Genomic DNA, 24,731 nt, shown 5'->3' with positions numbered 1-24,731 from the left:
AAGTTTCTCTAGAATGATAGAGGCAGAGATAGTGAAGAATAAGTGAAGATGCTGAGATGTGTGTGTCCTCCATGAGGACCACAGCTCCCTTTCACCTATTCTTGACAAAGTCCCACCCCACACTTGGGAACCAGGGTAAGGAATAAAACCACAGTGTAGATTTAACTACTGCCTGCCTTTGATATCTTTCTGCCTCTCACAACTGGATTGACTGAAAGGAAGGATAAAAAGTAAGAAATAAGAGATGGATAGGAAGATGGCAGAATAGAGGAGGTCATGTTACTGGCTGCTCTGTGGTGTGAAACCAAGAAAGCAACCAGAAAGCTTCTCTGAGAGGTGGGTGAACAAAACTATTAGCATCAGATCAACATTGGCATCACATTCGCCATTGTAGGTCAGGAGCCATTTTATCTAGAGGCTTCAAAGTTTGGATTCTGAGGCAGTGCTGCTTAACTTCCCCTAGACCTGTGCCTGCTAACCGATCAGCCCCACCCGGGTTTATGATGCAACTCCTAAGCAGCTTAGGAATTCCTCTTGAGGGCTATGAAGCTGCTCTGTGAGTGCCGACATGTTGCTGTTCTCCTCAGAGGGGACAGTCTTGTTGGTTTGCCTTGTGCTACTGACAATAAATCTCTTGCATGAGATTCTGGTGTGTGGCATGCTCTTTGGACTTTGTGTGGACTCTGTAAGTGTCCTTAAAAAAAAAAAAAAAGCTGAAGGGGACTTTACTGGAATTTAAAACCAGGCATTCAAAGCAGATACGGGACACAGGAAGTTGAATATAATAAAATAAGAAAAAAATCCCCAGTGGCACATCTGTGGCCGAGGCTGGGCCTGAAGCATCAGCCAGAGCAGTCCCTTTGTGATAATAGTAGAGGGATAAGGGAATTAAAGGAAATTGCATTCTGGGGAGGCTGGAGGCATGTCTGGGTACAGAGTATTTAGAAACCAAGAACTTTGCCAAACAAACCTGAAAGACACGCTGCATGACATCCATGTGCAGAGAAAGAAGCCATCATCTCTCTAGTTGGTGTGTGGAGGGCACAGAAAAAAAAAATTTGCAACCACTGTGTCAGTGCCAGCAGCTGAGGGGATCAATTGCTGACAAACTTGAGTTTGGCCCAAAATACAGGCCCAGGAAACACACACTGCATGACATAGAGTGTGCTTAAGTGACCCAGAGAAAATCAAACATGGAGAGAGGTTTGTATGAGAAACTAATGTGACTTCATTTTTGAGAAACCAGCCTCTACCTCAGAGCAAAGCCTGTCCAAGGAAGTGGGCGTGACCCTTGTCCTTGGAAAAACCCACAGAGCACTCCTAGGCACATACCCACCCTGATGAGTTGTTTGTCTACAAATAACAGGAGAGATCTGCAGCCCCAGGTGTCCCTGACTCAGTTAGGCTAGGTGAGGACCCATAGCAATCCCCTAGCAACCACCAATCATCATGAGTCAGGGAAAATACCATGGATGTCAGATGACCCCCCAGTAGTTTATGGTGGTTGATAACATGTTGGGAAACCATGTAGTTTGGCAGGTACACCCCTCGTGGTCTAAACCAATCAGTTCAAAGGAATCAGTTCCCCCTCTTGTACTAACCAATCACCCCTACCCAACTTGTTACACATCAACAATGAATGTGCTCATCAATGTTAAGAGTTGTTGTTTGACTTTCCCGCAGTATGGAATGATTTGCTGTGTAATGTTGTGATGCATAGAGTATCCCCCAAAACCTATAAAATCTCACTGTATAAAGGATCGGGACTCACTCCCTGGGACCACTGCATTGGAAATGGTTGTGAGTCCAGGCTTGAGCTTGCCATAAAGACTCTTGTGTGATTGCATCAGATTCGGCTCCTGGAGGTCTACTGGGGTCCCGTGAATCTGGTACTACATATACAGGAGACAACTGGTGGCAGAAACCCATCATCTGGCTTTTCCTCTCCCCCTCCAGTATGACTGCTTGCAGGACCAGCTGGGAGAGATGCATCTGGCTGGGAACTCTGAAGGGTGTGGGTGGGAGAGATTGGAGAACTGAACCTAAGACCACAAAATGTGAGGTCTGCAGGTGAGGTAGGGGACTACGAATTGGCTCCTTCACCATGTGAGTGAAACCCAGGGGAAATCCCTGGGACACAGTCTGCCAGCATGAATCAGCAAGTACTGGGCACTGAAGGTGTGCTAATTTAAAATCTCCAGACCAATTGGCATTCAGCAAAGAGCCTAGAGCCCGCCTAAGCCCAAATCCTAGGAATTCCACCTATGGGATTACTTTTCTCATTCCAGCAATACAGAGGGTGGAGCATCACACTCCAGAAGACCCCACCTACAACTGCTGAGAATATCCTCATATCAGATAAAGTGGATTTCAAGCCAAAGTTAATCAAGAGGGACAAAGAAGGACATTTCATACTGCTTAAGGGATTTATACATTAACAAGATATAACAATCCTAAATATTTATATCCCAACAATGGAACATATATACATCAAACAAACTCTTCTCAATTTCAAGAATCAAATAGACCACAACACACTAATACTGGGTGACTTTAAAATACTTCTCTCACTACAGAATAGATCCTCTAAACAAAAACTAAACAAAGAAACTATAGAATAAATTGTACAATCAATAATTTAGACTTAACAGACATACATAGAATATTTCATCCATTAATGAGTGAATATATTTTCTTCTCAGAAGCACACAGATCCTTCTCTAAAATAGATCATATCTTATGCCATAAAACAACCCTTAGCAAATGCAAAAAAAAAAATACCCTGCATTCCATCAGATCACAATTGAATGAAATTAAATAATATGCTACTGAATGATGAATAGATAGCAGAAGAAATCAGGGATAAAATAAAAAACAAAAAGTACTAGAAAAAGAAGAACAAATCAACACCAAAAACAGTAGAAGACAGGAAATAATTAAATTTAGAGGGGAAACCAATGAAATTGAAACAAAATGAAATTCTTTTGGCAAGGATATGTCATAGGTGATACTAAGTTCTTTCTGTTGAATATCATCAGGAAGTTTAAGTCACATTACAATGTATTAGCATCTTCACTTTTTAGAAGTCAGACTGATTTCTAAAAACTAAATCATATAAATTCCCTTGTAAAAATTATTCAATGGCAACTCATGGTACTTAGAATAAAATCCAAATTCTTCAATTTTACTTATAAATACTACATGACCTGGACTGTTTGTATATTCAACCACACCTCAGGATATTTGTTCCCTGCCCATAAAACCAGCCATGTAGCTGTTACCATTTTCCTAAAATATGCTTCCATCTAAAATGCTTCCCCATTCCTGTCTTAACATGATTGACTTCCTTGTCATTCATATTCAGAGAGCACATTTCAAACTCACATTTATTGTCATTTATAGTTCCCTTACCACTCTGTTAGAGTATCCATCCGTTACTTCTGTATTACATCACTATTAATTATCCACACAAAACTGTCTACCACTTGACATGTTTCTTGTTTATTTATATGCTTGTAGTTTCCTCTTCTCAGATTTGGATATAGTTTCCAGGGTCCTGAAGTTGGACAAAATATAAAAACTTTATATCTAATTTGACTCCAAAATGCTTATTTCAATCCAGTATGGATTTTGCCTGTAGATCAATAGCCTCCAAATTCAGATTCTTTTATAACTCATTCAAAACTTTTAGGGTCTTTCCAGTTATAGCTATGGTACTCAAAATGTAGTCCTCAAACTAGCAGTATGGGTGTAATTTTTTTTTTTTTTTTTTTTTTTTTTTTGGTACCACGGTACTCAACCGCTGAGTCACATTTCCCAGTCCTGTTTTGTAATTTATTTAGAGACAGGGTCTCACTGAATTTTTCAGTGCCTCGCTTTTGCTGAGGCTGGCTTTGAACTTTGATCCTCCTGCCTCCGGAGCTGTTGCGATTACAGGCTTGCACCACTGCCCCCACCTTGGACATCCTTTCAGAGCTTTTGGGGAGTACAGAATCTCAGGTTTACAGCCCATGGTCAACTAAACAATAATCTCTGTTTGATCACCTCCAGGTTACTTGTATACACATTAAAGCTTGAGAAGCAATGGCATATACTCGGTAATTATAAGCCCCAACTTAATTTTTTCATGTGCAACTGCAATTTATCTTGCTTACCTAATTTTTAGGTAAGTCAAATTCATTGACACTCTTCCAAACACACATGGAGCATTACCACCTGCCCGTCTGAAATGCCCTTTCCCCTCTCCTTCAGATATCAGAATCTTTTATTTTAGGTGAAAACCTCTCAGACCACCATGCCTGGCAGAGACCTCTTTTCCTCTTCACTATCTTGCACTGTTAACTTTCTGTTGAGGTAACTCTTTCCCCATCTCTCCTAATCTCTTCCAGGAGCTTGTGCTGGACCTTCCTAAATGAGAATTTCATTTTCTCTGAGTAGTTCTGTATAGAACGGTGTCACATAATATTGACTGACTACAGGTTTCATTCTTAGTGCTCCAGACTGCTGCACACATTTATATTTTACCTATCATCTCGTTTGCTCTTCACAGTGCTCTTGTCGAATGGGTACTGTAAGATGATTTCACTTAGGAAGAAATGTAGACTAAGAGAGTAAGGGACTTCTGGTCCTCTGATTCCCTGTGTTGTGTGTCTGTGTGTGTATATGTGGGTGCGTGTGCATGTGTGTGTGTGTGTGTGTGTGTGTTCCTCCTTTTTACAGATCCTTTACCCCTTGAGGAGGTCTTCTTTTCCCGGTTCCTTATTTCTTGGCCTTTAGGTGATCTTTCATCAGTTTAAAAAAGGGGAAGATAAAAATAGCAACAATCTACGTATTTTCCGTTTCTCGTTTAAGCAACGCCCGCGAGCAAGGCTTTAGCATTTAGAAAAACGTCTACTGCCATCTTCTGGATCTCTAGAATGCTTACACTTCTAACATCCGTCTAGATACTGCGCACCTGATCTATCCTTCTATCCTAGGGCAGACATATTCAACTTTGTGCTTAATGTTTTCTTTTAAAGAGAAAATACAGTAAAAATATTCATTGGTTAATTGGGAAAGTTCTTTTTAATATATTAGGCATGGAGGCTAAAAGTAAATGTATTCAGCAGTCGATTATTTTTGTTCGTAGAGGATGGAGAAAAACACAAGTGGTTAAGCTTTATAAGTTATTCAATAGTCTTAATTTCAATTTCTTCCAATTCAAGATCTTAAGATTAACGATAATAAAGGTGTTGGGTAAAAATGCATGTCTACTGTTAGTAAAAGTATAAACTATTATAGCTGTTTTGTAAGGACACTGGTTGCATCTATAAAAGATTAAAAATAAAACGTGTAAATTTTGGCCTATCAAATTTATTCTATGAATTCGTCTTACATATATTCTTGTTAATGTATACATAGGTAAAGGATGTACATTCTTTTAAAATTTTTTTTTAGTTATAGATGGATACATAATATCTTTATTTTTATGTGGTTCTGAGGATCAAACCCAGTGCCTCACACATATGCTTTACCACTAAGTGACAGCCCCAGTCCCAAGGATGTACATTCTTATATTGTTTATAAAATATTAGCAAAACTCAGAATACTAAAGTAAATGATATGACCACACCTATACAATATAATTCTACACAATTAGCTAAAAATAGTATAAATATACTAGTAATAACTTTCATTTTAAAACCTTTGTCATATGTTTAAAATGTTTTCACCTAGAACTTGAATGTATCATGCAAAGTAAGTACTGAAATTACTTATTGAAGTACATGTATAGTATAAAAAATATATACATATAATGTGTGTGTGTTGCTGGGCATCAAACAGAGGGCCAAGCATTCTATTCCTGAACCACACCCCAGCCTCACAATTCATATATTTTTTGTGAGGCAGATATTTATGCAGCAAAAATGGCATTTAGTTTTCTGCTACTAAAAAAGTGATAAACTCAGATTTTTAAAAAATGAGGGAATAGAACATAATCTTAGCTTTATAATCTATGATACAATGAATGATATAAAAATAATTTCAGTACAAGTGGTTCTGTGTAGTTTCTACTCAAGAAAAATGTCAACTATCAAAAACCAAATAATTAGTGCTCTGTGAAATCCATACCGTTTGGATAAATTTATGTGTGTACTCTTTTAACTTATATTTAATATTTAATAATAAATCATTAGTTATAATAATGACAACTGTTATTTCACAAGTCTTTTCCATGTGCCAAATGTTGTCCTACATGTTTCACTTATAGTAAGTTGGTTGATTCTGACTGTGATTCTGGGAAGCCATGCTAAGAGGGTATTTCTAGTTAATGAAATTGAGAGAAATCAGCTGAATTGCACAGCCAGCAAATGGTCATATCAGGACTTAAGCCCAAATAGTCTAAATTCATATGCAATATTCATTCTGATATATCTAAATAAGTCAAAGGGAAAAATATTGGTGCAAATGCTTATCTTAGAATGTCTGATAATGAATAGGAAAGTGCTTGGCACCTTTCTGGTTTATAAGAAGTACTCAGTTAACTGCTGACTGTAACTCTTCTTATTATTGAAAGTGAATAAGGGTTGGGTCTTTTTTTTTTTTCCCTGATTGACACTGAAAAATATTTTCTGTCTCAACTCTTCCACTGAGAACTCTGAAGTGCATTTTTATGTTTTCACACTAATATGAAGCTCAATCCCTATGAGGGCAAAGCTTTGTTTGTTTCACTGCTGTATTTCTGAGGCCTAGCTGAGAACCTTGCCTATAACAGGTGCTCAGTAAACACTTAGCAGCTAGATTGAGAAACCACAAGATTTTCTTGCTTCTTTTTGACCATGTTTGCTTTATGTTACTGCCTCTCAAGTTTCAGTGGTATAAGCCTCCAAGATACTTGTTAAATATGTAGATTCCAGAAGAAAAATAAATACCTTGAAAATTTCATTGTGTATTTCTATACCTGCTTGTGTGGACCCTCACCCAAAATTTGATTTGGGCAAAACTGATGATGTCACATACCCATCAAAGAGTATGAAAGTACTTAATGAAGCTTTCTGAGGATAGAATACCCCTTGAACATGCTTCCTAGATGGTCCAAAAATGGCTTGAGAGAGCAGAGAAAAAGACTGATTTGTAGCACGACTGGGGAGAAAATCCCTTCTAGAAAGCTTAATGCACCACTTTTGCTGAAGTTCCTTGGACCAGAAGTTAGCATTATGGCCACTCCTAAATCCAAGGAAGTTATAAAATGTTGCCTTTATTTCAAGTCTTCTTGTGCCCAGCTTACTAGGGGAGTTCTATTACTATATAACCAGGGGAAAATGAACATTAGGACATATAAAACAGTCTTTGATAAAGTTATTAAATAGTAATAGGATAGAATACTGTCAATTATTTCAAGTCATCTGTGTGTGGTTTATTATTCTTATAATTCCTAGTTCAATATTCTAAAGACTGCTATTTTTAGAATTCATTTATGAGTCTTAATATGTTCTAAAGCACCCTATGGGGGTACAGGGAGGTGAAACTTAATGGGAAAGAAAAGGAAGCTTACATTTATTTTCTGGCTATGTGCCAGGCATCTGATTAGACATGTCCATATATATTTCCTCATTTGCAAGAGACAAGGGAGACAAGAGCTCTCTCAAAAAAGATCAAGTAAAGAGCAGAAGGTAAAGATAGTCTATTTTCCTTCATAACTCCTGCTTTCCATTTCAATTGGTCTTTTCTAAAGTGTTACATGTATTTATTGTTTCGCATGGGAACATCCAACTTATATAAATATAACCTGCAAATATTCAGGGTGCAAAGGTTATGCAGAATTTAAGTACAAGTGAAATAATCAATATATAGGCCAATAGTCAAGTGTGATTACAATTGGTTCCTTTTTTTTAGAGTTCTCCCTTAGCATCCTACAACAAAAACCTGCTTTGAATAAAAAGACACCAGTAATTGCTCAAACTCTGCTAACTAGTTCTTATATTAAGGATGGTGAGTATTCTATATGATTATCTTGGTTCCCATTTCTAGATAGACTATATCTGGATGATTTTCTTCAATATCTCATTAAAAAAATCCCACAAAGACTCTACTTACCTCTGACAATTTTGGATCATGCACCCAGAAAAAGGTTTTTCTATTTTCATCTTTGCTATGGTATGAATATAGTCTGTTCTTATCAAAACTCATGTTGAGCTGGGTGTGTGGTACGCATATGTAATCCCAGATACTTGGGGGCTGAGACAGGAGGATAGCAAGTTTGAAACCAGCTTGAGCAACTTAGCCAGACCTGTCTTAAAACAAAGGGATGGGGATGAAGCTTTTTGATAGAGGGCTTACCTACCACATACAAGGGTCTTGTGTTCAATCCCCAGTACCGCAGAAAAACACACAAACAAAAAAAGATCACCTCATGTTGAAGTTAAATTCCTCAATGAAATGATGTTGAGAGGTGGTGTGGTCTTTAAGAGATAATTAGGTCATGGCAGGGGTGGGGTGTCCATCCTCATTAATGCTTTTCTTAATGGGATTGGGTTATTTATCATAAGAGTTCAGTCCCTTTTTCCTTTTCCTGCTGCTTCCTTCTGCTTTTCCATCATGTATGGAGCAGCAGCATACAGTCCGCACTGGAAGTAGAACAGATGTTAGTTAGCACAATGATTTTGGATTTCTAGAATTGTGAATATATCTCTCCTCTCCCTCCTTCCCTCTCTCTCTCTCATAAATTACCCAGTCTCATGTGTTCTATGTTAACATCAGAAAAAGGACTAAGACAAGCTTTAAAAGTCTTCCTCCATTATTTAAGGATTCCAGTGTATGTGACGTCAGTTCCTTTTTGCCCATATTACAACACCAACCACTGGCTTACAGTATTAGGGGGATCACTCCAGCCATGACCATAGCCATCGTCATCATTCTGTGCGAGTTCATCCAGTATGCTTTAATCTGAGAATTTGTCATTTGCTATTTCTTACAGTAGGTAACTTACCAATATCTGGGCCTCAAATACTGCCAGTTCTGGTGATCTTTCACCAAACAGTCTTCTAGACCTTTAAGTTCTGTTTATTTGGCAGATTTGTCAATATCAGATGCCTAGTAGGTTCTGGGAAAATCTGATTGGTAAATGAGGAGAGAGAAGTAGCTACAGAAGCTGCACAGAAGAATAGATTGCCAGCAAGATAATTCTGGGACTGTGTATGCTTGCCTAGTCATTTTAAGAATGGTTGCTTATACTTATCCTTGAAGGCAAAGTGAAGGGCTTAAGTGGGGAAATTTCTGTTGACACATGTCACAGTGTTCGTACAGGAGGAGAACATTCTTTGTGTCTTGGGAGGACAGATTGTATGCTTTTGGACAAGGGGCCAGCAGCAATTTGTTTGCTCATATGTTGTATCTGCCACAGCAGCTTAACACTTGCCTGAGCCATTGCAATCTTGGTGATAGCAGTGGTGAGGTTGTAGCCAAGAGCCTCTTTGTAAAGTTAGATGATCTGTTCAGTGATGGCAGCAGAGTGGCCTGCAGGCGAGGGGAAGCCAGAATGGGAGTTTTGAGCAGGAATGTTGGCATCTTTAACTTAGGCTTGCCATGGCTCACACGGAAAGGCTAATATACTGCTTAATTTCTTTCTCCTACTTTTCCCTTACCTCTCTTTTCTCTTTTATTCCACATAATAAATAGTCTTTTCAAGTGAAATACTTTTATGTTTCCTAGCTTGGAGACGAACTGTTTGAAGCAAAGAATAGATTTTTAAGGCTACAATTTCAGGCCTTAGGAGAGAAATAGCTGGGTCAGGACTATCTGGAAAAAATGCCAGAAAATATGCATGAAAATTGCTATGGGATAATTTTTTTTGTTTGTTTTGAAAGAGTATTGAAAAAAGAAAAGGCATAAGATAGAGGCTGGGGGCACATGAAAAACTCTTTTCAGTGAATCAGTGTTGCCATTAACTCATGAGGACCACGGCTTTAATGTATCTGAAAGAATCAGGCTCAATAGCACCTTTCAATACCTGGCAGCTTAATTCATCTGTGGCATTTTTTCCATATGTATTTTTGAAAGCTACTCTCAGATGGAACATAAAATACTTTAGAGCCTCAATTTTAGTTATGGGAAGCATAATTTTTTTATATTCTTGCCACAAGGACTTGAGGTGAAGAGAGGGTCAATTTTATCTTTTTGTATTAGAAGGGCACATAGACAATCACTCACTGGCATATTTACTGGTTATGAGAGTGAGAAAAACTCCTCCAGAACAAAATATGGAAACCTATTGGATTAGAAATTATACTTTCTAAAAAAAAAAGCATTTTTCTTGGAATGGACCTCATCAATATATTTTATATACATATATATTTTTATTTTTACTGCGAGCTTTCATCAATAATGGATTGAACACTAGGTGAAGATATTTCTGAAAGAGTTAGAAACTCTCTAGCTGGAGTTTTAGCTCTGAGATGTGGGATTGTGTCTGCAAATATTAGTCATTCTACAAAAATGCTCTGAGCACCTACTATGGGCCCAAATGCAGAGCACCATTAAGTCTTGGTAATGCAGCTTGTTTAGAGAAATACTTAAGTATCTGTGCTGGAGCAAGGGCCACATAATCTCTCCATTATACTTTTGCAAAGTATAATTGCAAAAGGAGTAGGGATGTGATCTCACTGAGTGCAGGGTTCTTCCTAAGCAGACTTTTTAAAGGAGAATGAGGATTGGCTTCCCAGGCTTCAATTGTGTGTAGACAAGATGAGCTCTGGTAGACAAATAGAGGAATCTGCATCATGTTGGCACATGCAGCATTTACCTATGGTGACAAAAGATAAGGCCAAGTATTTAGGCACAAATGCTGAAGGATGTATGGTTGGGTGATAGGAGTGTACACAAATGCAATGGGCCCCATTTTATTGATGAAATAAGGTCACTGGTAAAGAAACATGAGACAGTAGATATTAGACGTATGGATGGAAAAGCAACGTATGAAATAGTTATTCACACATCTTTCAGCATAAGAATTCTTAGATTCTTTCAGTCTAAGTTATACTCACAGACTTTCCCTGTTACACTTTGTCATCTATCCCTAGCATCACAATTATTGATATTAAATAGAAACCAGTGGAGAAAGGTTCATGACAAGATAAGTGAGAGAAGTATCAGAGTGGGCAGATGCCCAGTACTGACTTTACTAAGCCTCATGGGGCTGAAAGAGGGCTCTATTTCTTTACCTAAAATCTTGGAAGCATCAGCTCACCCATCTTCATGTCCACCCCAGTGACTGCAAAGACACTGGCTTTTTCTAGAGGAGGGTGTAGGGGCAGAGGCTCCTTTCCTGTCTGGAATGCCTGCCTGAATGTGTTCTGAACCAATTTGCTTTGATAGGTATCCCAGAGATTCTGGAAATAAAAAAGCCTCACTGAGTCCAGAGTTATCTTCCTTCTCTTCAGGGCCTCTAGAAGAACATTGTGAGGTAGAATTTCTAGCTACTGAGTTAGGAGAATAATAAAGTAATCCACTGTCACAGAAGGGAAAATGAAGTTCAAGAGTTTAGTGGGTGTGTGTGGAAGACCTCTGTTTGGTTTGCCTAGAGAATGCAGGGTAAAAATTATTATGAGAGAGAGAGAGAGAGAGAGAGAGAGAGAAGTTGTGGGAAGAGCGTTAGAAAAGGAAGTGTGAAATAGTCAAAGTGAATGATAGAATGGATTAGTCAATGTGGTATGATTGTCACTTAAAGGCCCACTTGAGGTTCATGGTCATGAGTTTAAAATAAGACAAGCAGAGCATAGGTGGATTGGGTTAAACATGCATGCTAGATGTCTTAGACATAGCTTAGATGGAAAGAATCCAATAATTCTTAACAAAAATACTTGTGGATACTGTTTAGCACTTCTCTTCTCATACCTTCAATCTCTCTGTCTCTCTCTCCCCTCATGTCCCCCCCCCACAACAAAGTTTGCATATATAAATTATATGTAAGAGGAAAGACAAGAACATGTATTTGCATTTTATTACATATTCAGAAGAGAAATATTTGAATGGTAGTTCAAAGTAGCACAAATTTTTATGAATGAGGGTTGGGAAGAGGTAGACAGAGAAGGAGTCCTCTGATTCCTCAAAATCTTCAAAAAGTGGAGGAGACAATTCCAACTCATGTGAGGCCAATATTACCCTGATAGCAAAACTAGAGACAGACATCATAAGAAATACACAGACTAATATCCTGTATTAGAATAAACACAAAATTCTTGAAGATCATTTTATAAAATTGAATCTAACAGCATCTGAAAAGGATTACACACCATGGCCAAATAAGCACTTATCCTAGGAATGCAAGGCTTTTTCAACATGAACATCAATTAATGTAATGCACAATGTTAAAAGACTAGAGGATAAAAAGCATGTGATCATCTTCATAGATAAAGAAAAATTTTGATAAAAACCAACTGCCTTTCATGACATGAACACTCAACAAAAGAGAAATCGAGGGATGAAGATCCACAAATCTATGAAAAATATGCATAACATCATACTTAATGTTGAAGTCCCGAAACTTTTCTCCTATGAAGGGGAACAAGGGGGAGAGAGAAATGGCCAGAGAACAGTAGAAGGAAGATAAACCCCTTATTTAAGGTCATGCCTCCAGTGACTTATTTCCTTTAAGGAAGTTCCACCTCCCAATAGTCCATTCAACTATCAATGGATCGATCCACTGACAAGGTCAGAACCTTCATGATGTAATTATTGCCTAAAAACCCCACCTCTGAACCCTATTATGTTGGGAGCCATGCTGGGGGGGGATGTTACAAATCCAAATGGTAACAACTCCCCATTTTGATGTTTGCCCATTTTAGATTTGATAAAAGGACAGGAAGTCATTAATTAATATTGATTCTCTGACTAAATGTTTGTGGAGTTCTTCCTGACTTTTTTTTTTTTAAACAAATGTGGCATCCTTTTCTTCACCTTGCATTTGGCCTTATTTCACAGATTTATTTGACAATTACTTCACCTGTTTCACCTGTTGCTTAATCACAACTATAACATATGCAATTGTCATTGGACGTTCAGATCAGTGTGAGCTGTACTATCAGCACCACAATGCTAGTTGATAGAATTTCAATATAAAGAAAGGATCTTGATGTTTTTCTTTTCTTTCTTTGTTTCTTTTCCTCCTTCTCCTTCTCTTTCTTCTTTTAGATGGCATCAGGCTAGTTTTGAACTGGTGATCCTTCTTCCTTAGCTTCCATAGTAGCTGTGATTGCATGCATGAACCAGCGCACCTAGGATCTTCATACTTTAATGAACTGGTGCATTCTCATTATAGACCATACAAATTTTAAAGTAGCCCCAGGTACCCAGTGGCTATCTTCATATACTCATGAGAATCAAATATAATATAATTGGTGATCATCTTGCTAATTATTCAACAGATTCCCTCTAGATTTCTGGACTGTTTGCAAGTTGATTTGATTTGTTCTCAGGGATTCTGGAACTCAAACTGTGTATCACTGAAGGAATATCTTTTCTTTTTTTTTAGTTTAAATTTTTATTTTTTAACAATTTATTATTTTTTGTTTGTTCTTTTTAGATATATATGACAATAGAGTGTATTTTGACATATTATACGTACATGGAGTATTTCTTATTATAATTAGGACCCCATTCTTGTGGTTGTACATATTGTGGAGTTTCACTGATCATAAAGGAATATCTTTGGATAAATTGCTTTCTTGAAAGTTTTTCTTTGGCTTACATTTGCTTATGCATATTTTTAAAAAATGCATGTATTCTTGATGGATGTAGTGACTGTATGTGCTAAGGACACTGCTATATTCATATTATATATCTTGAATCTCATCATTTCTATACATCAGGGTTTATCCTTTTTATATAAGAAAATTAATGCTAAGAGGATAATATAGATAGAAATAGTAAAGCCTAAATTTGAAATAAGACTTGTCTGATTTCTTTTGGATGAGCTACATTTTATTCCAAACAATAAACCCATGCCAGTAGAAGCTGAAGAAAGATCAAGAATGAAACTAATCACTTATGAATCTGGGTAAAGTACTGAACTATCATTTAAATACACAGGTTCAGTGATGTTTGCTCATATGTTCACTGTGAAAGAGCACACCTTTGGAAATAAAATCAAGAGAGAGAATATATTGGAAGTGCACTAAAGATCTATATGAATCTCTAGGTCAACCTTCCAATCCATTTTGGCCCTGGAACCCATAAAACCTTTCAGTAAGTTTCCTGTTTCTGTTAGCACTATGTGTACCTTTACAGGGCACCACAGTCTCTCCAAACAAATGAGGAAAAAAACAAAGCAAATGATCAAAGGAAAAAAATCTACCAGGATGCCTGTTCTATTATACTATGAATAATACAATTACAATTAACAAAATAAAGAATTTTAAACTTCTTTTTTGGATAAGTAATACATACATTAATATATTAAAAATATAAAATTGTACAAAGTAAAAAGTCTTAATATCATCTCTTTTTCTGTCCATCCTGTTCCATTTTTTCACTTAGTTCCAGTCCCATGTGATTTCCCAGTTAATAATTTTAAACTTGTTACTTATGTATCATTCTAGGATTTCTTCATGCAAATACTATATACATATATATACATGTATATGTGTATGTATACTCTGTGTACATATATTTCTCCATCCTTTTAACCCCCAAGTAACATACTGTATGTATCTTTCTTTTTCTCCTTCAATATTGTGTTTTATAGAACTTTTCATATCAGTGCCAAGAGCTTTTTTTTAAGCTTTATAATATTCCATTTAATGTGTGTACAATTTAAGTAATTCACTATCAATGAATATTTGACTTGTTTCCTATCTTTTGCACAATTAGTTCGTGTTTATTGCATAAAATTTACTATATTCTAGGAAAGATGATTATTGCTTTACTTGGATTATTTCACTTAATATAACAACCCTTTGAGTTAGATTATAGTATTCCCACTTTTCAGATAAGAAAACAGGGCCAGAAAGGCTAAGCAACTTGCCCAAGATTTGAATACATTGGTGTTTGTCTTCAGAGCACACATTTGTAGTAGTGAAAAACAAATTAGCTCCCACCTCCACTTTTTTTAAAATAAAAATTAATAAAATTCCTATTGTTATGAAGGAATTTCTAGGTATGTGTTTATTATTGTTCTTCACTGGTTTCTAAGGTTTTTTTTTTTTTTTTTTTCACAAAAATTTAAAGAGGTTGCACAATTCAGTATTTCACTCCTCTCTACTATTTTCTTTCTTTCTTATCTGTTTTTTGTACTGGGTTCTTTACCACTGAACTACATTCCCAGCCCATTTAAATTTTTATTTTAAGACAGGGTCTCACTAAATTGCTGAGGCTGTCCTCAACGTGAATCCTGCCTCAGCCTCTCCAGTCTCTGGGATCACAGACGTGTGCCACCATGCCCCCCTACTATTCATTCTTTATTCTTTCTTGGCCTGTGGAATATGTAATGATGAATCTCATATATTAAAACATACTTGTTTGAAAACAGTTTAAAGATGTAAACCTTAAAATTTTGGGGCAGCCTGACATTTTCTGAAAGTGAATGATTTTTTTTTTTAGGGACATTGCATGCTGAACTCTTGGTTGGAGGAAAAAAAAAAAAGAAAAGCAAAAGTTTCTCTTAAGCAGCACAAGTTTGAAGTGTAGATCAAATAAGTGACCTTGTCCTTTGATATTCACCCTTCCTTTACAGGACTTCATACAGTACAGTGACAGAGCTACCGAAATCTTTGCATTTTACATCTTCCTTCTCAGAGCTGCTTAATGATTCAAATTTAAACCAAATGAAATGTATCTTGGACTTGCAGGCTACTGCCACAATGTACACTGCAGATAACCGAAAAACCCAAATGACATTCAGAAACCCAAACAAATCTGGACTTTCTCCTAAAGTTAGCAAGTGCCTGCCACTATGAAAAACTCTAAGGACAAAACATCTTATCACCTACTGATTGTACCTTGATGCATTCCATCTTCAGCCATCAGGGCAACCAGGGCAAGAGTCTGTCCAGTGTTGTAAAGGGGAATGACATCTATCTAAAAGGTAAGTGTGAAGTCCTGTGAATATTTCTTAAAACATTTAAACCTTAAACAATATTCTTATTAAAAAACAGGGAGTATTAATCTAGTGACTTCAATTTAAATTCCTGCACAGATCATAGTGTTTAGTGCAGTGCCACCAGCAGCGATGAGCAGCATCTTATTAGGTGTAATGATAAAGCATTTTAAAACTATCATTTTACTGAAATCTCCCTTTGGATAAAACATTGCCTGGCAGCCATTTTTCATTCTCTGACTATTCAGACTGTGACACTTTAATGGAAAAAAGATACCACCTGGAATACTTATTAGCTTAAAAGTACTCGCCTGGGAGCCTAAGAAGAGTCACTGTGTCTCAAGGGCTCCTGAGTGGTTTAACTCCAGAGCCTAATGCTTTTTTCTTGAGGGCCTGGAGTAGCCTGCCACTAGGGGATGCTGTTGCTTCTTTGCTCCAATTCCTGGCAGGTTCAATTCTGACCACATCGGTCTCAATGCAAGAGAGAAAAGAGGCTTTTACCCTTCCTAAGTGAGTTTGTTTCTCTTAAGCCTCCAAAGTCAGCTGCATCTGTTGGAAAAATTCAGAACAAAAAGAAATGGCTAATAAATGAAATAGCCTTGTAAAAACGTTTTCAAATATCTTCTTGTGGTGACCAGAACAGCATCCTGATATCATAGTGGCCTAAAAGTTTCACTGGGGCTGTGGATGTTAGCAGTTTTTGAGGTGCTCCTGAGGGAAGTCAGTGCAAGTGGGGAAAAGCTGATGGGTTATAGAGATGAGGAGATGTTTGTGTCCATGCTGACCCTTCCCCAGTCTGGCAGAGATCTGCTTTGCCCCTCTGCTGATTCAGTTTTGGGTCAGACATCATTTGCCAAGGCATGTACCCATTTTGTTAGAAATGCAAGTTCTGATGTTGTATGAACTTGGAAAATCCTGGGTTGGAAAGGTTAAAAAAGTACTATTGGTGTGGAACATTCAGAACATTTACTTTTCACTGTGCAGAATTTAAGGCTGGGTATGTTCATCAAGAGTCGGGTGGTTTGCCCCCATTTGGCAATGTCTGGAGACAGTTTTGATTGTCATGACTGGAGAAGGGCCTTTTGGCATCTTGTGGGTAGAGACCAAGGATTCTTCTTCTTTTTTTGTACTAGGGATTGAACCTAGGGGTGCTTAACCACTGAGCAACATCCCCAGCCCTTTTTTATGTTTAATTACAGACAGGGCCTCTCTGAATTGCTTAGGGCCTTGCTAAATTGCTGAGGCTAGGTTTGAACTCTCCATCCTCCTGCTTTAGCCTCCAAGTCCCTGAGATTACAGGCATGCACCCTCACACCCAGTGAGACCGAGGATTCTAAGCATCCTCCAAAGCATAGAGGATGCTACTCAAAAAAGAATCATCAGGCTCAAAGGATCAACAGTTTAGAAGTTGACAAAGCCTACTCTATTTTATACACACTCCCTTAATTAACAACGCTTTTTTTTTTTTTTTGGTGTCTTGCAGCACTAGAATCCTGTGGAATATAGACAGGAAAACTCTGCCCTAAGATTACTCACAATGGTCTAATTGCAGAGTGGTGTGGCCGTCTCTTAATACTAATTTCCTTTGACTTCCATTTGTCATTGTTGCCTGTCATCTCTTTGAAATTCTCCTGAATTGGTTTGATGTTGCATGGTTTCTCCTGTAATCTTGTTTTCTCTTTTGTGACTTCTCTTCTTGTTCGCTGAATGGTGTGTTTCTTGTAGTTGCATACTTTATTGTGATCCATCTTTGGAAGACTCATTTAATACATGATTTCTGTTATATATATATATATATTTTTGGGGGGCTACCAGGGATTGAACTCAGGGGCACTCGACTACTAAGCCACATCCCAAGCCCCTATTTTGTATTTTACTTAAACAGTGTCACTGAGTTGCTTAGTGCAACTGGCTTTGAACTCGTGATCCTTCTATCTCAGCCTCTTGAGCCACTGGAATTATAGTCGTGCGCCGTGGTGCCCAGCTTGATTTCTGTTTTGTGAATCGGTGTCAGTGACTCCACTTATATTCTGTGGATAGCCATGTAGGTGGAACCCATGTCTTCCCAAAGAGATCTACATTTTCAATTATATGTTGGATGATATCTCCAAGTAAAAAGTGTTTCTTCTCTAAAACTCTTTATCCTTTGACTCATTCTTAAATTCTTCCAATTTTATTAGTTACAGAGACTTGAAAATCAGACTTGAAACCATGTTTAATCACTAAGCTTGTGAATTTGTGAATTCTCCCTCCCTCCCCCTTTTTTTTTGGTGTCAGGGGTTGAACCTGGGGGCACTTAACCACTGAGCTACATTCCCACTGCCCCACCCCCTCTTTTTTTGAGACAGGGTCCCACAGAGTTGCATAGGGCCTTTCTAAATTGCTGAGGCTGGCTTTGAACTTGTGATCCTCCTGCCTCACTTTCTGAGCTGCTGCGATTACAGAGGTGCACTACCATACCTGGCTCCTTCTGGTCTTTTTGTCTATCTCTTCTTAAATGAGACTTTGATTGCCCCTTCTCTGAATTATAGAAATGAATTCCAAGTCATGTGTTCTGTTCCCATTACCACTGTGGCAGTCCTTCTAATACAAGCTTTGATTCTTTCTTAAAAATGTATAGTGGGTGAGTTCCCATTGACTGTTGACTAAAGTCTGTATCTCTTATGCTGAAAATCATTCCAGAACATTTAAACCTCTGTTCTAATGGCTCCTCTGTTGAGGTTCCAGTCAGGAGAAATGCTCAAGTAAGGTCAAAGCTTTGGAGAATGGAATGTGCAAGGTACACGGAGAAAGCAAGTGTTTATAAAACATTTAGAATGAAATAATCTCTGATCAACCAGCAGGGAACATTTAAAGTCCTAAATTATCATAGATGCATTGGAATCATTTTCCAGATTAAGTATTATCTAGAAATGTGAGGATATGGTCCTTTATAGCATACAAAGAATAAAAGTAAAGAAGGATAAAAAGGATAAAAAGTAAAGAAGGCTTCCATTGATTACAGCTCGTAGCCTATCACATATCCTCAGTAAATATCTGTTGAATTAATGGATGAGCACATGAATGAATGAAAAACTATGGTAGCAGAGGCTGTTAGTGTTCTGCTAGTACCCCTCCGCACTCACTTCTACATGACGAAGACAAACACTGCAATCACTTGCCAATCTCTACTTCAGGGTCTTTTTTCTCCTTTCTGGCTGGAGTTGTGTGCTAGGAGCCGGAAGTGCTAAAGAGTCTGTGAGTTGAGAAGTGGAGAAGCCGCCTTCACCAATAATAGAGAGGGTGTCGGTGGACAAATATCCCAGTTTCCTCCATCCTTTAATTAGGCTAACTCTGTGACTTGCTCTGTAATATCTTCTAGAGCTCCTCACTGGGACTGAGCTCCAGTTGACCACAGTGGTCACTTGCTTGAGGAAGTACTCTTTATTGACTTTCTTTCCTTCCCAATCTCACTTCCCCAACCCCAGCAGAGCTTCTAGGATTATCTCTTAAAACAAAAACAAACAAACAAAAAAACCCACTGGTGATTGATTTCTTGTCTCTGAATCTACGAAACTGAGACAGTTACTGAATGTGGAATTGGACACTGAGGAGTCTATGACATTTGGCATAATGGGATAAAAATTGCATTTGAATAAAATATATTTCTTCAGGAGCCAGGGACTATCTGTGACAAAATTTTCTTTATACCAATCATTAGATATTGGAGCAAAAGATACAGAAGTTTTTCTCTGGAGCTCCCCTTCCCCATTATTTTGAGATTATTGCATAGAGGATGAAAAACTCATTAAAACTGGAAAACATTCACTAATAAAATGTTATTGTGATATATACTTTTAGTGAATATTATAATAGTATAATACTTATGATATGCTCACCTCAGATTTTCTTTTCTACTTAACATTTCAGTCTATCTTACCTATCATGCCCAAGTGGTTTGCGTATTTTGCTATATGTATTTGGCCAAACCACACACATGAAGCTACAGTTTAATAAGAACCTGAAATAAGAAATCTTGTATAAAATCTTTCATAAATTTTACAAAAGCACTGTTGGAGAACTGCTAGAACCAAAGCAACAATGAGATAAACAAGATCATCATGAACAAATGAAGATCTGCAAGAAGACCAGGCAACAACTGATTAAGAGAAAATGGAGAAGGATGATGACCTTGAAAAGAACCTTCACACAGAGGGATCTACATGTCAAAACACTGAGGGTAGTTCTTGAAAAGTGATGCCCTCAGATATATTTGCAAAAACTTATATTCTTTGCAATTATTTTACAAAAGTTAAACATGAAAGCATGGATATTGTGCAATGTTAAGCTATATTGTGTTTTGGAAAAAAAAAATCATTACAGAGCATTTCATTTACATTTTTAAGTGACAGAAGTACATTTAGATTTACTGTAGTTTGTGTGTGTTCCCAGGAGGTCATATGTTGGATAATTAATTTCCGCAGGCATATGTCAATTATATTTGGACATTGGGAAGGTAATTAGGATTAGATGGGGGTCTTGAGGGTGAGAAAGAGAGACTAAAGCTAGCATGATTGTTTTGTTTTACTGTGTGATTCCCTCTGTCAAGTTATGATGCTGCAAGAAGGCCCTCACCAGATACTGGGGCCATACTTTTGATATTTTCAGCCTTCAGGACTGTAAGCCATAAACTTCTATTTTTTATAAATGACCCAGTCTCAGGTATTATGTTATAGCAACAGAAAATGGAGGAAGACAAGATCATTTCTATTACAAAGTGTTTAATCTCAAAGTTTAGTTTATAACACCTTTGAGAGAATCATGAAAACATCTGCTCAGTTCAGTACATTGAAACAGGAAGGAGGCTTATCCCTTGCCTTACATAGAATCTCCTTGGAATGAAAGTCATTTAAATATTGAACTGAGAACATTTGCTATCTTTCCTGATTTACAGATATGTTTCTCTGAAACTTATCTCTAACTTCCAAACAGTCCCAGCTGGCTGTAGTTAAGGTCTGTGAAACTGATAAAATACATCTGGCTTCAAGTCATAGATTAAGTACAGAAGGAGGCTCTTCATGTCTCTGAAGAATCTAGCTGGAGTATGAGCTATGTCTGAGAACCACTTGGTTTATAAATAAGTGCCAAGATAATCCAGAACAGGGAGAAGCAGAGCGCGGACAGTCTGCTGGACTCTTCCTGCCGTTGAAAAGTACCCTTAGAGAGGAAAACTTTTCCCTCTCTTCTGCCTTGAAAGTTTTCCCAAACATGAAGGTAAGATAATAAGTTTATTACTTTTACAAATGAAGCTATCTCAAAAGAAAGGTAATTCTTAACTTAAAGAAACCAAAGAAAGAGAAAGACATGGAAAAATATAGAAGACAAAGATCTGAGAGTGACTTTAAAAAAATCCTTATTTAAATATATTTTGAATAGTTCAGCTAAAGTGAATTAATTTTCTTTTTTTACAGTTAATTATAGGTTTAGAGGGCTGGGAAGAGGGAGTTGGAGACACTGTTTATGAAAGTCCTGGGAAAGCCATAATGTAATACAATAGTACTACTGTTACCTCTTAGGGAAAGTTTTTCTCCAGTTTATCTGTCTGTTTTAATTTGGAGCCATGCAATGGGGACCTGATTTGCAGATTTGGAACCTTAGAATTTGGAGTCCTGGATGAAAGGGTTAGGATTGTGAGAGTAGAAGATATGAATGGAAGATGGAATGAAACTAAAAGTTTGCCAAATACACACGTTGGACCAATGCAGAATGGACAAACGTTTTTAAAAAATTACTATTCAACCAAAGGCAGGACCAAAGACATAAGACTCTATTATAGACTGAATTTCTGGGATTCAAAATAAGTTGAAATTGCTAGTTCAATTTTATCGCAAATTTTGGCATTTAAACTTTCAAGTTGTTGCCTCATCGCACTGGAACAATAGTTTTGCAGACCTGGCAACTTCTGGATTTGCTTCTTTGTTAACTACGGTCCTCTGTGTACTGAATCCAAGCTCACTTAAATAGGATTGGAGGAGGAGAAATATACAGGTCTTGTATAACCTTTGCCTCATGTACAATTAAATAATTAAAAGTTAAACATAAATCACAAAGTTAATTTGTTTAATTTTATGATGCTACGACACCAAGTAATCTAACAAGTTTAGAACTGTGAGATAATTTAATCTCTATTACTCTGTCTTGCATTTTTATTTAAAAATTTAGAGCATTTGTTAGCTCAAAAAGAATATTACGCTTTTGCTAAAGTCTTCCAATATGTTTTTTCCTAATATTTGTATTAAGTGTCAATCAATTCCCTAATTTTTCCTATGATGAGACATCTTAATGATTGTTTTATGCTCAACAATGTAGTTCACAGTCATTGATTATTACAGAATTTTAATGTTGTGATAATAAATATATTTTAATTCTTTAATTGGTTGATAGAATATCAACAATTAATGCAATGGTTTCACTTCAAGTTGCATGCAAAATTTCTACCTGGATTTGAAAGCAGATAGTCATATTTTTATAGTAAACCTGAAGGGAAACTTGGGAAAGCCTAAACTGTTAAGACATTAGAAATGGTTTCCATGTTTGACCTTTTTAGTATTTTTTTAATTGTAGATGGACCCAATATTTATTTATTTATTTATTTTTATGTGGTGCTGAGGATCAAACCCAATGCCTCACACATGCCAGAGGAGTGTGAATCCATCTAATGGAATATTAATTTTTTTGATTATACCTGTTTTGGCTGCTGAGTGTCAAAAGCCAAGAACAATAAACATTTAGGGCTCTCACATTTTAAGATGTAGGATGTTTTACATTCTGTGCACTACTGTAAAAAAGTAACCCCAAATGTGTCTGGTGACCTTCATGCCATCTCCATTCTCAATAGTACACAGGATTTTGTTCCTTAAAGGGTGGAAGATGTAGGAATGGTATTCTATACACACTTGGGAAACTGAAAGTCAGCATTGAGCAGAGTCAATCACCTTGGCTGCAGAGGCTACAGCTTGAGTATTCAGAGTTTGGTAGGACAAAGATGAGCAGGTATCCCCTGGATCAGAAGTGGATCTGAGAAGGGAGTCAAGTATGGGTTGTTAGGGATTCTGCTTGAGATGTTGACCACCTGCAGTACGAAGCAACCCCAACAATGGCATAGTGTGGAAAGGACTGTAGGGGGCAGGCAGTGATGACAGTCAGGAATGAGGAACAAAGAGATGAGTCATTTGTGCCAGGGAGGTGGTTGTGGATGCCTGGTAGGGAGTCCACAGTGAAGAGGAAGAATTGGCATCTAAACATCTGACAACCCTGATTTACCATCCTGGACTCCAATGGGATCAGTCAAGCAAGATCCTTTCTGACCCTTTTCCCTCTCACTCCTGATGCTCTGTCCTTGAAGAAGACAGAGAGAGGAAGGGTAAGTGGGGAAGTAAAGTAAGAGGTAGGAATTTTGACGTGCACCTTACCACTCCCCCATTATGTGTACCTAGGAGATAGGAAGGAGTGAGGAATTTTAAACTAATGATAAATTGAAGTTAGAATTTTTAATTTCTGAAAATGTGACTATTTGTTAATGCTTAAGAGTGGTAAATAAAATACGAATGTGTTTTCCCAGGGGCAGGAAAAAATAAGTTGACAGCACAGAGAAAAGGCACATTTTTGAAAAAGGAAAACAAAAACAAAAACAAAAACCATGTAGGTCGTAATTAAAAAAAAAAAAACTTAATGATTATATGCCTCACATGTTTGTTGAAAAATCAGAAAAGTATTTATAACTTCTTTACTCTTTCCTAGATACATTTCCTAGATACAGCTCCTTGATACATTTCTACCTTCCTGAAGGTGCTAGTTAGGATAATAGAAAGATTTGTAGAGCTATAAAAGCTAGAAATAGGCAAGTAGGATTTTTACAACTGAAAGGAAGATACCTAATTAGAGGATGGATGATTTGGGAAGGCTAGTGGAAGATTCTGGAAAAATTGTTGGGAAAACACTCCATCGATACAGTGAGGAAAAAGAGGTTCTTAGGAAGAAAACAAAGGATCTTGACCTCTGGAAATGTGGGATAAGCAATTTTAAGGACTTTTACACTGAGTTATGAGGTGAATGTATTTGATATACTTAGAGAATCACTTGTAAAAAAATGAATTATACTCACCACCTCAACCTTTAAGTTTTCAGTAAAAGGAAAATACATAAAACTGAAAATAAGATAATGGAAATGATCTATAATTTTACAACCAGAAATAAACTTTTATTGTTCTATTTTTTTCTAGATTTAGTTTTTCTTTAATGTGCTTGATTTTTCAAATGAAATGTAATCCCATTTTACATACATTTTTGTAACTTGTCAGGTCCTCAATATTTAGATTGTGCTATCCCATAAAGATGATGATAACAGGCCTCAGGAGTGTTTTAAACACAGAGGGAGCTGCCCACAGAACTAAAGCTGAGAACCGCCCCCTGCCTGAGGCTGTCCCTCAACTTTTGCTTACTCATTCCCAGAGCTCATTTCCCTATTAACTTCACAGCCATCATCACTGATGCTTCTTCCAAATTTTCTCCCCTCCGGTGTCCTCTAGGATGCTAAAGTTAGAGATGAGGAAGTGGAGAAAGGAATTAAAAGATGGTGGGCCCTAAGGAAATGCTGGAGGCCCTTTAACTCTACTATTTTCCA

At 37.3% G+C, this 24,731-nt stretch overlaps 1 protein-coding gene across 2 annotated transcripts in view; it reads left to right on the top strand.

The window, feature by feature from the left end:
• The first annotated feature begins 20,953 nt into the window (after positions 1-20,953).
• The window catches only part of C7 (complement C7), a 53,350-nt gene continuing 49,572 nt past the window's right edge, over positions 20,954-24,731 (top strand). Inside the window, exon 1 of one of the 2 annotated variants that reach the window (XM_015490481.2) lies at positions 20,954-21,322. In XM_015490481.2, coding sequence (XP_015345967.1) covers positions 21,317-21,322 — 6 coding nt within the window. In that variant the 5' untranslated portion in view covers positions 20,954-21,316. The remainder of the gene's footprint in view (positions 21,323-24,731) is intronic. The other variant, XM_048814031.1, reaches the window with a different exon arrangement.

The sequence above is a fragment of the Marmota marmota genome, unplaced genomic scaffold (assembly GCF_001458135.2).
Source record: "Marmota marmota marmota unplaced genomic scaffold, marMar, whole genome shotgun sequence".
In the NCBI taxonomy this organism is placed as follows: Eukaryota; Metazoa; Chordata; class Mammalia; order Rodentia; family Sciuridae; genus Marmota; species Marmota marmota.
The sequence above is the reverse complement of the archived record's forward strand: the minus strand, read 5'-3'. Positions and strand labels throughout refer to the sequence as shown.